The sequence below is a fragment of the Petromyzon marinus genome, unplaced genomic scaffold, assembly GCF_048934315.1.
Source record: "Petromyzon marinus isolate PM22_M1 ecotype Great Lakes invasive population unplaced genomic scaffold, UKy_Petmar_22M1.pri1.0 PM_Scaffold_81, whole genome shotgun sequence".
NCBI classification, from domain to species: domain Eukaryota; kingdom Metazoa; phylum Chordata; class Hyperoartia; order Petromyzontiformes; family Petromyzontidae; genus Petromyzon; species Petromyzon marinus.
In genome coordinates this window covers 49,768-65,000 of record NW_027423690.1, presented here as the reverse complement: position 1 = coordinate 65,000, position 15,233 = coordinate 49,768, and the positions used below count along the sequence as shown (strand labels likewise).

Below are 15,233 nucleotides of genomic sequence, written 5' to 3'. Positions count from 1 at the left end.
CACACAGGAACCCATACTCCAGAGAGTACTCCACCACATACTCACCTACACACACACAGATACACACACAGTACACACACAGTACACACAGATACACACACACACAGATACATACAGATACACACACACAGATACATACACACAGATACACACAGATACACACACACAGATACACGTACTCCAGAGAGTACTCCACCACATACTCACCTACAGATACACACAGATACACACACACAGTACACACACACAGATACACACACACAGATACACACAGTACACACACACAGATACACACACACAGATACATACACACAGTACACACAGATACACACACACAGATACACACACACAGATACACACAGATACACACAGATACACACACACAGGAACCCGTACTCCAGAGAGTACTCCACCACATACTCACCTACAGATACACACAGATACACACACACAGTACACACACACAGATACACACACACAGATACACACACAGATACACGTACTCCAGAGAGTACTCCACCACATACTCACCTACACACACACAGATACACACACATACACACAGATACATACACACAGATACACACACACAGGAACCCGTACTCCAGAGAGTACTCCACCACATACTCACCTACATACACACACAGATACACACAGTACACACACACAGATACACACAGTACACACAGATACACACACACAGATACACACACACACACAGATACACACACAGATACACACACACACAGATACACGTACTCCAGTGAGTACTCCACCACGTACTCCCCTACACAGATACACACATACACAGATACAGTACACACACACACAGATACATACACACAGATACAGTACACACACACACAGATACATACACACAGATACAGTATACACACACACAGATACATACACACAGATACACACACAGATACACACACAGATACACAGATACATACACACACACAGATACACACATACAGACACACACACAGGTACACACACACAGATACACACACACACAGATACACACACACACACAGACACACACACAGATACACACAGATACACACACAGATACACACAGATACACACACAGATACACACAGATACACACACACAGGTACACACACACACAGATACACACACACACACAGATATACACACACAGATATACACACACACACAGATACACACACACACAGATACACACACACAGATACAGATACACACACAGATACACACACACAGATACAGATACACACAGATGCACACACAGATACACACACACACACAGATACACACACACACAGACACACATACAGATACACACACACACACACACACAGATACACACACACACAGACACACATACACACAGATACACACACAGATACACACACACAGATACACACACACACACAGATACATACACACACACACAGATACATACACACACACACAGATACACACACACACAGACACACATACACACAGACACACACACACAGATACACACACACACTCTAGAGAGTGGAGGGTGGTGAGTGGTGAGCGTGGAGGTAATGAGTGGTGATCGTGGTGAGTGGTGAGTCACGTGGTGAGTGACTCACCACGTGACTCACCTTGTGTGAGTGGTGAGTGAGTGGTGAGTGACTCACCACGTGACTCACCTTGTGTGAGTGGTGAGTGAGTGGTGAGTCACGTGGTGAGTGACTCACCACATGACTCACCTTGTGTGAGTGGTGAGTGAGTGGTGAGTGAGTGGTGAGTGGGTGAGTGAGTGATGAGTGAGTGGTGAGTGAATGGTGAGTGAGTGAGTTAGTGGGTGAGTGAGTGAGTGGTGAGTGAGTGGTGAGTGGGTGAGTGAGTGATGAGTGAGTGGTGAGTGAATGGTGAGTGAGTGATGAGTGAGTGAGTGATGAGTGAGTGGTGAGTGAATGGTGAGTGAGTGATGAGTGAGTGAGTGATGAATGAGTGGTGAGTGGTCAGTGAGTGAGTTAGTGGGTGAGTGAGTGAGTGGTGAGTGAGTGGTGAGTGAGTGAGTGGTGAGTGAGTGAGTGAGTGGTGAGTGAGTGGGTGGTGAGTGAGTGGTGAGTGAGTGGTGAGTGGGTGAGTGAGTGGTGAGTGAGTGGGTGAGTGAGTGAGTGAGTGGTGAGTGGGTGAGTGAGTTGTGAGTGAGTGAGTGGGTGAGTGAGTGAGTGAGTGGTCAGTGAGTGAGTGGTGAGTCACGTGGTGAGTGATTCACCACGTGACTCACCACGTGACTCACCACGTGACTCACCACGTCACTCACCACGTGACTCACCACGTGACTCACCACGTGACTCACCACGTGACTCACCACGTGACTCACCACGTCACTCACCACGTCACTCACCACGTGACTCACCACGTCACTCACTACGTGACTCACCACGTGACTCACCACGTGACTCACCACGTGACTCACCACGTGACTCACCACGTGACCCACCACGTCACTCACCACGTGACTCACCACGTGACTCACCACGTGACTCACCACGTGACTCACCACGTGACTCACCTTGTGTGCCCTCTCCATCTGCAGTGGAAGGGAGCGGCTGCTGCGCTGCGTTCTGATTGGCCGACTCGGTGGCGGTCAGAGCCTCCTGATTGGTTTGAGGATGCAACTCCAAATCAAACTACCGTCAACAACAACAACATCAACAACAACATCATCAACAACATCAACAAAGTCAACAACAACAATATCATCAACAACATCAACAACATCATCAACAACAACAAAGTCAACAACATCAACAACATCAACATCAACAACAACATCAACAAAGTCAACAACATCAACATCATAATCAACATCAACAACATCAACATCATCAACAAGGTCAACAACAACATCATCAACATCTTCAACATCATCAACAACATCAACAACATCAGCATCATCAACAACAAAGTCAACAACATCAACATCATCAACAAGGTCAACAACATCAACATCATCAACATCAACATCATCAAGGTCAACAACATCAACAACATCATCATCAACATCATCAACAACATCAACATCATCATCAACATCAACAACATCATCATCAACATCATCAACAATACAACAACATCAACAACATCAACATCAACATCATCATCAACAAAACATCATCAACAACATCAACATCATCAACATCATCAAAAACATCATCATCAACATCATCATCATCAACATCAAAAACAAAAGATCATCAACAACATCATCAACATCATCAACAACATAAACAACATCATCACCAACAACATCAACAACATCAACATCATCTTCAACAACATCAACAACATCATCTTCAACAACATCAACATCATCATCAACATCATCATCATCATCAACAACAACATCAACATCATCAACATCAGTAACATCATCATCAGCATCATTACAGAGGTCATTTCACCCACCCACCCACTCACCCACCCAGGTCAGGGACTCCGAAAGCACGAAGAACGACCCAGAGCCCAGGCCTACTGATGGTATCATATGCCTTGACCAGGTCAATAAAGCAGAGATGTAGGTCTTGTTGGAATTCCCTACACCTCTGCTGTAGCAGACGGACAGACAATATGGCATCTGTGCAGGACCGCCCTTTCCTGAAACCGCATTGGGGCTCCGCAAGCCTCTCCTCAGCGTGCCTGGCAAGGCGATGCTGAATAATCCCTGCCAAGACCTTTCCCGGCACACTGAGGAGTGAGATGCCCCTGTAGTTGTTACAGTCTGTGCGGTCCCCCTTCTTAAAGAGGGGGACCACCAGGGCATCCTTCCAATCCTGCGGAACCCGTCCAGTGGTCCAGACCGTTGTTATGATGTCATATAGGGCAGTCTGTGCACAAACGCCACCCTCCCTCAGCATTTTGCTTGGGAGATCATCTCTGCCCGCTGCCTTTCCTGGTCTCAGACTCCGGATCGCCTTCAGTACTACCTCAACAGATGGCACCTCAGCCAGCCACTCACAGGGGGTGACTTCTTCTTCCAATATTTGAGGCACTGCAGCCTCAGCAGGGTCATTCCCACTTTCTCCCACGATGTTTTCCAGGGATTTTCCCTCCCCCAGGACCTCACAGAAACGCTCAGCAAATCTGAAAACCTCTTCCTTGGGGTCGGAGATTGGATAACCGTTCTTTCCCCTAATGATGGTAATAGGTGTGGTGCTGCAGGTTACTTTTTTGATGGAATTAAATAGAGATTTGTGATCACGGGCCACTGAGGCAGACTCCATCTCCTCAGCAACCCGCGACCACCACCCATCCTTGCAGCGCCTCACGGCTCTCCGAACCTCCGAGCGAAGGCTGCGGTAAGCCTCCTCATTCTCTGACGTGGGATTCTGTAGCCGATGACAGTGGGCCTGTCGCTTTTTCTCAGCCAGCTTGAACGAACACCCCCTCTGCCAGCCAGGGTCTCTGGGGAGGTCTGGACCACGTATCCAAAGCAGCCATTGCAGCTGCATGAGTCACAGTCCTAAACCTCGCCCATTTACCCTCGACATCAGGAGGAGTGGGGGACGATGCCAATCCCAGCCGCAAGCGATGATGAAATTCTCGCTTGCAACTTTCATCAACTAGCTGAGACCAGGCCACTTTAGGTTGGAATGGGGTCCTGGGTGTACACCCACCACCGGAGTGGAAGAATGGCAGGCGCATCTTACAGATGACTAGTCGATGGTCAGAGGGCAGATCAGCTCCACGGTAGGTCCTGGTGTCAAGGACATGGGCTCGCATTCGCTGGTCCGTCACTATGTAGTCCAGCAGATGTTCTTGCTTGGACCCGGCATGCATCCATGATGTTGTGTGGATGCGCCGATGCTGGAACAGCGTGTTGGTTATTACAAGCCCATGGGCTGCACAAAAATCTAGCAGCCTCCTACCGTTGTTATTGAGTTGATCTGGCCCATGCCCTCCATTCACTCCAGACCAGGTGCCAGTATCATGACCAACTCGGGCATTGAATTCACCCAACATGATGACTCTATCCCGAGGGGCCACTTTAGCCAGCACCTGTGACAGGAGGTCATAGAAGGCATCTGACTCATCGGCCTTGCCTGCATCCCTCCACGGATGTTCATCTTCGGTGAGGGCATAAGTAACCACGACCACCACTCCTCACCTCCGGTTGATGGGAATGCGAGCCCAAAGTAGCCTGGGGCTTACAGCTTCCCACACCTCACCGCCACGCTCCCATGCCACCTTCATTCTTTTGTACAAAAGAGCCACACCCTGTTGTTTGGCAGTCTGCTGCCCCGAGTAGAGGACTGTCCACCCCTCATGGTGGCAGGAGCCAGAGCCGGTCCACCGGACCTCCTGAATGCCACATAGATCCAGGCGGTACCGGTCCAGCTCCCGACAGAGGAGTGGCAGCCTCTCCTCCGCAGTGAGCGTTCGAACATTCCACGTGGCCACACGAAGTGGCTTTTCGTTGTTTCTGGAGTAGCCCCGAGGGTAGAGATTCAATCTCCTGGCTCCGCCAATTGGGGTTTGGCCAGGAGACGTCATAGACGCCTGGCCCCCCGGGGCCTCCGGCACAAGCTTTGTTTGATATTTTTTTCGTGGTTTAGTGGTAATTAATTGAAGGTGGAGGGGTTACCAGCCCCTCGCACCCGTCCAGAGCCCCCGTTTAGCCCCTGTGGTGGTGGTGGTGGCTACAAACGCCATGAGGGGAATGGCCAATCGGAATTGGCCCTCCCCTCTTGGCACTGCTCACCACAGAGTTACCGTCCAGGACCAATGAAGAGGTAGTGGGTTGTTTTGCCGGACCACCATCACCACCATCACTACTACCACCATCACCACCATTATCACCACCACCACCACCACCATCACCACCACCATCACCACCACCATCACCACCACCACCACCATCACCACCACCATCACCATCACCACCATCATCATCACCATCACCACCATCACCACCACCATCACCACCACCATCACCACCACCATCACCATCATCACCACCATCACCATCATCACCACCACCATCACCACCACCATCACCATCATCACCACCACCACCATCACCACCATCACCACCACCACCACCACCATCACCACCACCACCACCATCACCACCACCACCACCACCATCACCACCACCACCACCATCACCACCACCATCACCACCACCGCCACCACCGCCACCACCGCCACCATCCCCACCACCACCATCACCACCACCATCACCACCATTCCCACCTCACCTTTATAGATTGATTCCCAAACATCTCTACGCTTAGCTCATCTTCTTCATCATCGTCGTCGTCACCATCGTCACCATCAACAGCCAGGTGAGTCTACATCACAAGAGCACAAAGACAAAGGTCCCCCGTGTAGCCTCACACACACTGTAGGGGCAAGTGCCGTTAGCACTAAGCACCACTAAAGCACAACACAGGGGGTGAGAGGGTGATGGAGGCAGTCGCCCTCCAACAACAACGGAGGGCGGAGGAGCGACGCTCACAACAACGAGCGGAGCGCCGGGTGGCTAAAGCACAGCAGGTTGGCACAGTAGGGGGCACAGGTGGTGCATCAGCCACTCATCTCAGTCATCTCAGTCAGTCGACCCGTGGCACCTGGGTCTGCCCCGTGACCTCCTGCCAGCGGGCGTTCGACACTTCACGTGATAGCCTCAGGGTGCACATAGCCTGGCACAAGCGTCGTGGTGACGTCACCGCCACTTGGTTGCGAATGGCGGTTGTTGTTGTTGTTGTGTGTGTATGTGTGTGTATATGTGTGTGTGTGTGAGTGTGTGTGTATGTGTGTGTGTGCGAGTGTGTATGTGAGTGTGTGTTTGCGAGTGTATGTGTGTGAGTGCACATAGCCTGGCACAAGCGTCGTGGTGACGTCACCGCCACTTAGTGGCGAATGGCGGTTGTTGTTGTTGTGTTGTTGTTGTTGTGTTACAATCTTGCAGAGAATGATTATTGGGTGACGGGGATGAGAAAGGGAAGACAAACACCAACCTGGGTCCCCACGTCTCCCTCCGGAGATCTCCGTGTCCCCGTGTCTCCCTCCGGAGATCTCCGTGTCCCCGTGTCTCCCTCCGGAGATCTCCGTGTCCCCGTGTCTCCCTCCGGAGATCTCCGTGTCCCCGTGTCTCCCTCCGGAGATCTCCGTGTCCCCGTGTCTCCCTCCGGAGACAGCCTTGTCCCCGTGTCTCCCTCTGGAGATAAATCCATCCCCGTGTCTCCCTCCGGAGATCTCCGTGTCTCCGTGTCTCCCTCCGGAGACAACCCCGTCCCCGTATCTCCCTCCGGAGAGAGCTTTGTCTCCGTGTCTCCCTCTGGAGATAAATCCATCCCCGTGTCTCCCTCTGGAGATCTCCGTGTCTCCGTGTCTCCCTCCGGAGACAACCTTGTCTCCGTGTCTCTCTCTGGAGATAAATCCATCCCCGTGTCTCCCTCCGGAGTTCTCAGCGTCCCCGTATCTCCCTCCGGAGACAACCCCGTCCCCGCGTCTCCCTCCGGAGACAACCCCGTCCCCGTGTCTCCCTCCAGAGACAACCCCGTCCCCGTATCTCCCTCCGGAGACAATCCCATCCCTGTGTCTCCCTCCGGAGTTCTCAGCGTCCCCGTATCTCCCTCCAGAGACAACCCCATCCCTGTGTCTCCCTCCGGAGTTCTCAGTGTCCCCATGTCTCCCTCCGGAGACAACCTCGTCCCCGTGTCTCCCTCCGGAGATCTCAGCGTCCCCGCGTCTCCTTCCGGAGTTCTCAGTGTCTCCGTGTCTCCCTCCGGAGACAACCCCGTCCCCGTGTCTCCCTCCGGAGATCTCAGCGTCCCCGTGTCTCCCTCCGGAGATCTCAGCGTCCCCGTGTCTCCCTCCGGAGATCTCAGCGTCCCCGTGTCTCCCTCCGGAGACAACCCCGTCCCCGTGTCTCCCTCCGGAGATCTCAGCGTCCCCGTGTCTCCCTCCGGAGATCTCCGTGTCCCCGTGTCTCCCTCCGGAGATCTCAGCGTCCCCGTGTCTCCCTCCGGAGATCTCCGTGTCCCCGTGTCTCCCTCCGGAGATCTCAGCGTCCCCGTGTCTCCCTCCGGAGATCTCCGTGTCCCCGCGTCTCCCTCCGGAGCGAGGATCTTCCCCGCGTCTCCCTCCGGCGACAGGAACCCCACCAAATCGTCTCCATCAGCAGGAAATGTTGGGGTGGTGGCGGAGTTCCCCCCACCACCTCCACCCACCAGCACCCCCCCACTAGTGAGCCCCCCACCGCCACGGGAGATTTGAACTCGGAGGATTCCATCGCGGGGCCAGCGGTCGCGAACGGACAGCAGGCAGAGGGACGGAGAGCGTGAGAACGCGGCGTGGATGTACACCAGCGTGGAGAGGAGCAGCAGGGCCTGGACATCAACAACAACATCAACAACATCAACAACAACATCAACAACATCAACATTAACAACATCAACAACAACAACATCAACATTAACAACAGCAGCATCCCACCCACTCACCCAACCACTCACCCACCCACCCACTTAACCACCCACCCCCTCAACCACCCACCCACTCACTCACCCACTCACCAACCCACTCACCCACCCACTCACCCATCCACTCACCCACCCACTCGCCCACCCACTCATTCGCCCACCCACCCACCCACTTAACCACCCACCCCCTCAACCACCCACCCACTCACCCACTCACTCTCCCACTCACTCTCCCACTCACCTACCCACTCACCCACCCACTCACCCACCCACTCTCCCACTCACCCACCCACTCACTCTCCCACTCACCAACCCACTCACTCACTCAACCACCCACCCACTCAACTGCATCACGACCACCTTCACAACTATCACAACCTTCACCACCATCACCTCAACATACATCATCACCTCCACCACCATCACCACCACGACCACCTGCACCACCACCACCATCACCACCACGACCACCTCCAACACCACCACAACCACCACCACCTCAACATCCACCATCACCACCTCCACCATCACCACCACCACGACCACCTCCAACACCACCACAACCACCACCACAATCACAACTATCACCTCAACCACCACCTCAACCAAGACCACAACCACCATCACCACCTCCACCATCACCACCACGACCATCACCACCACCACAACCACCACCATCACCAACATCACCACAACCACCACCACCACCACCTCCATCACAACCACCACCACAACCACCATCACCACAACCACCACCACCATCACCACAACCACCACCACCACCACCATCACCACCACCACCACCACAACCACAACCACCACCATCACCACCACCTCCACCACCACCACCATCACCACCACCACCACCATCACCACAACCACCACAACCACCACCATCACCACAACCACCACCACCACCACCATCACCACCACAACCACCACAACCACCACCATCACCACCACCACCTCCAACACCACCACAACCACCACCATCACCACCACCATCACCACCACCATCACCACAACCACCACCACCATCACCACAACCACCATCACCACCACCATCACCACCACAACCACCACCACAACCACCACCACCACAACCACCACAACCACCACCACAACCACCACCACCACAACCACCACCACCATCACCACAACCACCATCACCACCACCATCACCACCACCACCATCACCACCACAACCACCATCACCATCACCACCACCACCACCACAACCACCACCATCATCATCACCACCACCACCTCCACCACCATAACCACCACCACCACCATCACCACCACCACCATCACCACCACAACCACCACCACCATCACCACAACCACCACCACCATCACCACCATCACCATCACCACCACAACCACCATCACCACCACCATCACCACAACCACCACCACCATCACCACCATCACCATCACCACCACAACCACCACCACCACAACCACCACCATCACCACCACGCCCTCACCGCGAGCAGGACGGTGAACTCGAGCAGCCTGCGCCAGGCGGGTGACAGCAGCCGGCTGTAGGCCACTGCCATCTTAAAGAAGAGTGCATGGAAGAGGCGATCACGAACATTCATAAGCGGATTGGCGGCGCCGTTAGCGGCCACGTTGTTGTTGTTGATGTTCAGGTTGTTGTTGTTGTTGTTGACGATGCGCTGTAGACGCGGCTGCTGCTGCTGCTGGTTGTTGTTGTCCGACATGGTGGTGGTTGTGGTTGTTGTGGTTGTGGTTGTTGTGGTTGTTGTGGTTGTTGTTGCGGCGAGCAGATAGAAACGCTTATGAAGTGGTTTGTATCGTGGTGGCCATCTTGGGTAAGGAGCGCGACCTTTGACCTCCTGCACGCCACACGGCTGTTAACCAACGGGGGGGGAGGAAGTTTTTTTTGCTTTTTCTGGCGGCCATATTGGGTAGGGTGGATGGAAACGGAAGTGACGATCAAGCGAAGTTGACCGGCACCCGCCTTTCGGGTGTTAACCAATGGAGAAGAAGTTGCAGGCGGCCATGTTTGAGTAGGGGGTGGAAACGGAAGTGACGATATGAAGGGGTGGTGGGGGGGGGACGCAAGTTTGATGGAGAGAGGGGGGGGCGGAACTGACGACGGGGGACGGGGGGAACGGAAGTGACGACTGGGGAAAGACGGGGGGGGGGACGGAAGTTAGGACGGGCGAGAGGGCGCAGATGTGGCACGACCTTTGACTCCCCCCCCCCACTGTTAACCAATAAGGAGCAAGTTGGAGGCGGCCATGTTGGTTAGGGGTGGCAACGGAAGTGAACTCCTCTACGGCGGCCATGATGGGCAATGGGGGGGATGTCTGAAACTGCAGTGAATTCGACGTTTTTGGCAATGGACCCTCTTCATGACACCCAGGGAGAGGCCAGAGTGGACGATGAGAGTTGCGGGCTGCACGAGTTGACAACGCGGGTGCCTGATAAGAATTCGATTTTAGGACATTGTAAACATATTCTCGGTTCTTTCGGTAAAGTAACGTAGAAGGGAAACAATAAAATAGTAAAAAATATATATAAAACAATAAAATGATGTCAATAAAAATATTGTTTTATATTGTTATTATTTTATTGTTTCCATTCGACGTGGTGACTTTATCGAAAGAACCAAGAATATGAATCCCTGCAGTCACGAAAGCTTTAAATAAAAATTGTAAACATTGTTAGCACGTGCCAGGTCCTACAGAGCTGCTGTACAGCTCTTGGGTTAGACAGGCGACCTGGCCCATAGACACCCACAGAGACTCATAGAGTCTCATAGAGACCCATAGACACCCACAGAGACTCATAGAGTCTAATAGAGACCCATAGACACCCACAGAGACTCATAGAGTCTCATAGAGACCCACAGAGACTCATAGAGACCCATAGACACCCACAGAGACTCATAGAGACCCACAGAGACTCATAGATACCCATAGAGACTCATAGATACCCATAGACAACCACAGAGACTCATAGAGTCTCATAGAGACCCATAGAGACCCATAGAGTCTCATAGAGACCCATAGAGACCCATAGACACCCACACAACTCATCGAGACCCATAGACACCTACAGAGACTCATAGACACCCACAGAGTCTCATAGAGACCCATAGACACCCACAGAGACCCATAGAGACCCATAGACACCCACAGAGACTCATAGAGTCTCAAATAGATCCATAGACACCCACAAAAGACTCATAGAGACCCATAGACACCCACAGAGACCCACAGAGACCCATAGAGACCCCTAGAGACCCACAGAGACTCATAGAGACCCATAGAGACCCACAAAGACCCACAGAGACTCATAGAGTCTCATAGAGACCCATAGACACCCACAGAGACCCATAGAGACCCATAGACACCCACAGAGACTCATAGAGTCTCAAATGGATCCATAGAGACCCATAGACACCCACAGAGACTCAGAGACCCACAGAGACCCATATACACCCACAGAGACCCATACAGACCAACAGAGACCCATAGAGACCCATACAGACCAACAGAGACCCATACTCATAGAGACCCACAGACACCCACAGAGACACACAGAGACCCATAGAGACCCATAGAGACCCACAGAGACTCATCGAGACCCACAGACACCCACAGAGACTAACAGAGACCCATAGAGACCCATAGACACCCACAGAGACCCACAGAGACCCATAGAGACCCATAGACACCCACAGAGACCCACAGAGACCCATAGAGACCCATAGACACCCACAGAGACTTATGGAGACCCATAGGCACCCACAGAGACTCATAGAGTCTCATAGAGACCCACAGAGACCCATAGAGACCCATATACACCCACAGAGACCCATACAGACCAACAGAGTCCGATACTCAAAGAAACCCACAGAGTCTCATAGAGACCCACAGAAACTCATTGAGTCTCAAGAGACCCATAGAGACCCATAGACACCAACAGAGACCCATGCGTGGTGAGTCTATGGGTCTCTGTGTAGTTAGTCTTGAGTCTCTGTGTGGTGAGTCTATGGGTCTCTGTGTGGTGAGTCTATGAGTCTCTGTGTGGTGAGTCTGTGGGTCTCTGTGTGGTGAGTCTGTGGGTCTCTGTGTAGTGAGTCTATGGGTCTCTGTGTGGTGAGTCTATGAGTCTCTGTGTGGTGAGTCTATGGGTCTCTGTGTGGTGAGTCTATGAGTCTCTGTGTGGTGAGTCTGTGAGTCTCTGTGTAAGTCAGTCTATGGGTCTCTGTGTGGTGAGTCTATGGGTCTCTGTATAAGTCTGTGGGTCTCTGTGTAGTGAGTCTATGGGTCTCTGTGTAGTGAGTCTATGGGGCTCTATGTGGTGAGTCTATGAGTCTCTGTGTGGTGAGTCTATGGGTCTATGTGTGGTGCGTCTATGAGTCTCTGTGTGGTGAGTCTGTGAGTCTCTGTGTAAGTGAGTCTATGGGTCTGTGTGGTGAGTCTGTGGGTCTCTGTGTAAGTCTGTGGGTCTCTGTGTGGTGAGTCTATGGGTCTCTGTGTGGTGAGTCTATGGGTCTCTGTGTGGTGAGTCAATGGGTCTCTATGTGGTGAGTCTATGGGTCTCTGTGTGGAGAGTCTGTGGATCTCTGTGTGGTGAGTCTGTGGGTCTCTGTGTGGTGCGTCTGTGGGTCTCTGTGTAGTGAGTCTATGGGTCTCTGTGTGTTGAGTCTATAGGTCTCTGTGTGGTGAGTCTATTGGTCTCTGTGTGGTGAGTCTGTGGGTCTCTGTGTGAGTCTGTGGGTCTCTGTGTGTTGAGTCTATTGGTCTCTGTGTGGTGAGTCTATGGGTCTCTGTGTGGTGAGTCTGTGGGTCTCTGTGTGTTGAGTCTGTGGGTCTCTGTGTGGTGAGTCTGTGGGTCTCTGTGTGGTGAGTCTTTGGGTCTCTGTGTGGTGAGTCTATGGGTCTCTGTGTGGTGAGTCTATGGGTCTCCGTGTGGTGAGTCAATGGGTCTCTATGTGGTGAGTCTATGGGTCTCTGTTTAAGTTTGTGGGTCTCTGTGTGGAGAGTCTGTGGGTCTCTGTGTGTTGAGTCTGTGGGTCTCTGTGTAGTGAGTCCGTGGGCCTCTGTGTGGTGAGTCTGTGTGTCTCTGTGTGAGTCTATGGGTCTCTGTGTGAGTCTATGGGTCTCTGTGTAAGTCTATGGTTCTCTATGTGGTGAGTCTCTGGGTCTCTGTGTGTTGAGTCTATGGGTCTCTGTGTGGTGAGTCTATTGGTCTCTGTGTGGTGAGCCTGTGGGTCTCTGTGTAGTGAGTCTATGGGTCTCTGTGTGTTGAGTCTGTGGGTCTCTGTGTGGTGAGTCTATGGGTCTCTGTTTGGTGAGTCTGTGGGTCTCTGTGTGGTGAGTTTTTGGGTCTCTGTGTAGTGAGTCTGTGGGTCTCTGTGTGTTGAGTCTGTGGGTCTCTGTGTGGTGAGTCTGTGGGTCTCTGTGTGATGAGTCTGTGGGTCTCTGTGTAGTGAGTCTATGGGTTTCTGTGTGTTGAGTCTATGTGTCTCTGTGTGGTGAGTCTGTGGGTCTCTGTGTAGTGCGTCTATGGGTCTCTGTGCGTTGAGTCTGTGGGGCTCTGTGTGTTGAGTCTGTGGGTCTCTGTGTGGTGAGTCTGTGGGTCTCCGTGTAGTGAGTCTGTGGGTCTCTGTGTGAGTCTGTGGGTCTCTGTGTGGTGAGTCTGTGGGTCTCTGTGTGGTGAGTCTGTGGATCTCTGTGTGGTGAGTCTGTGGGTCTCTGTGTGGTGAGTCTGTGAGTCTCTGTGTGGTGAGTCTGTGGGTCTCTGTGTGGTGAGTCTGTGGGTCTCCGTGTGGTGAGTCTGTGGGTCTCTGTGGTGAGTCTGTGTGTCTCTGTGTGGTGAGTCTGTGGTGGAAATGAAACTGTTTACATGACGGGGATTTCCAGCACCCCTCCCATTGATGCAAATTAGGAGATGTTGACTACCTCGCCTGGTACCCAGGAGGTCGTGGGTTCGATCCCTGGACCCTGTGAGATGTTGACTACCTCGCCTGATACCCAGGAGGTCGTGGGTTCGATCCCTGGACCCTGTGAGATGTTGACTACCTCGCCTGGTGAACAGGAGGTCGTGGGTTCGATACCTGGACCCTGTGAGATGTTGACTACCTCGCCAGGTACACAGGAGGTCGCGGGTTCGATCCCTAGACCCTGTGAGATGTTGACTACCTCGCCTGGTACACAGGAGGTCGTGGGTTCTATCTCTAGACCCTGTGAGATGTTGACTACCTCGCCTGGTACACAGGAGGTCGTGGGTTCTATCCCTGGTCCCTGTGAGATGTTGACTACCTCGCCTGGTACACAGGAGGTCGTGGGTTCGATCCCTGGTCCCTGTGAGATGTTGACTACCTCGCCTGGTACACAGGAGGTTGTGGGTTCGATCCCTGGACCCTGTGAGATGTTGACTACCTCGCCTGGTACACAGGAGGTCGTGGGTTCGATCCCTGGACCCTGTGAGATGTTGACTACCTCGCCTCGTATACAGGAGGTTTGGGTTCGATCATTGGACCCTGTGAGATGTGTATAATAGGGTAGTGTATAGTAGTGTAGTGTATAGTAGTGTAGTGTATAGTGTAGTGTATATTAGTGTAGTGTATAGTAGTATAGTGTATAGTAGTGTAGTGTGTAAGTTTATAGTAGTGTAGTGTATAGTAGTGTAGTGTATAGTGTAGTGTATTGTAGTATAGTGTATAGTAGTATAGTGTATAGTAGTGTATAGTAGTGTAGTGTATAGTAGTGTAGTGTATAGTGTAGG

General features: G+C 52.5%; 1 protein-coding gene across 1 annotated transcript in view; it reads right to left on the bottom strand.

Annotated features, from left to right (window-relative positions):
- Positions 1-10,385, bottom strand: part of LOC116938065 (uncharacterized) — a 61,634-nt gene extending 51,249 nt beyond the window's left edge. Inside the window, exons 1-4 of the mRNA XM_076064848.1 lie at positions 9,953-10,385; positions 6,996-8,369; positions 6,234-6,326; positions 2,546-2,663 (exon numbers count right to left, since the gene is read on the bottom strand). Coding sequence (XP_075920963.1) covers positions 2,546-2,663; positions 6,234-6,326; positions 6,996-8,369; positions 9,953-10,189 — 1,822 coding nt within the window. The 5' untranslated portion in view covers positions 10,190-10,385. The remainder of the gene's footprint in view (positions 1-2,545; positions 2,664-6,233; positions 6,327-6,995; positions 8,370-9,952) is intronic.
- Positions 10,386-15,233: the final 4,848 nt, after the last annotated feature.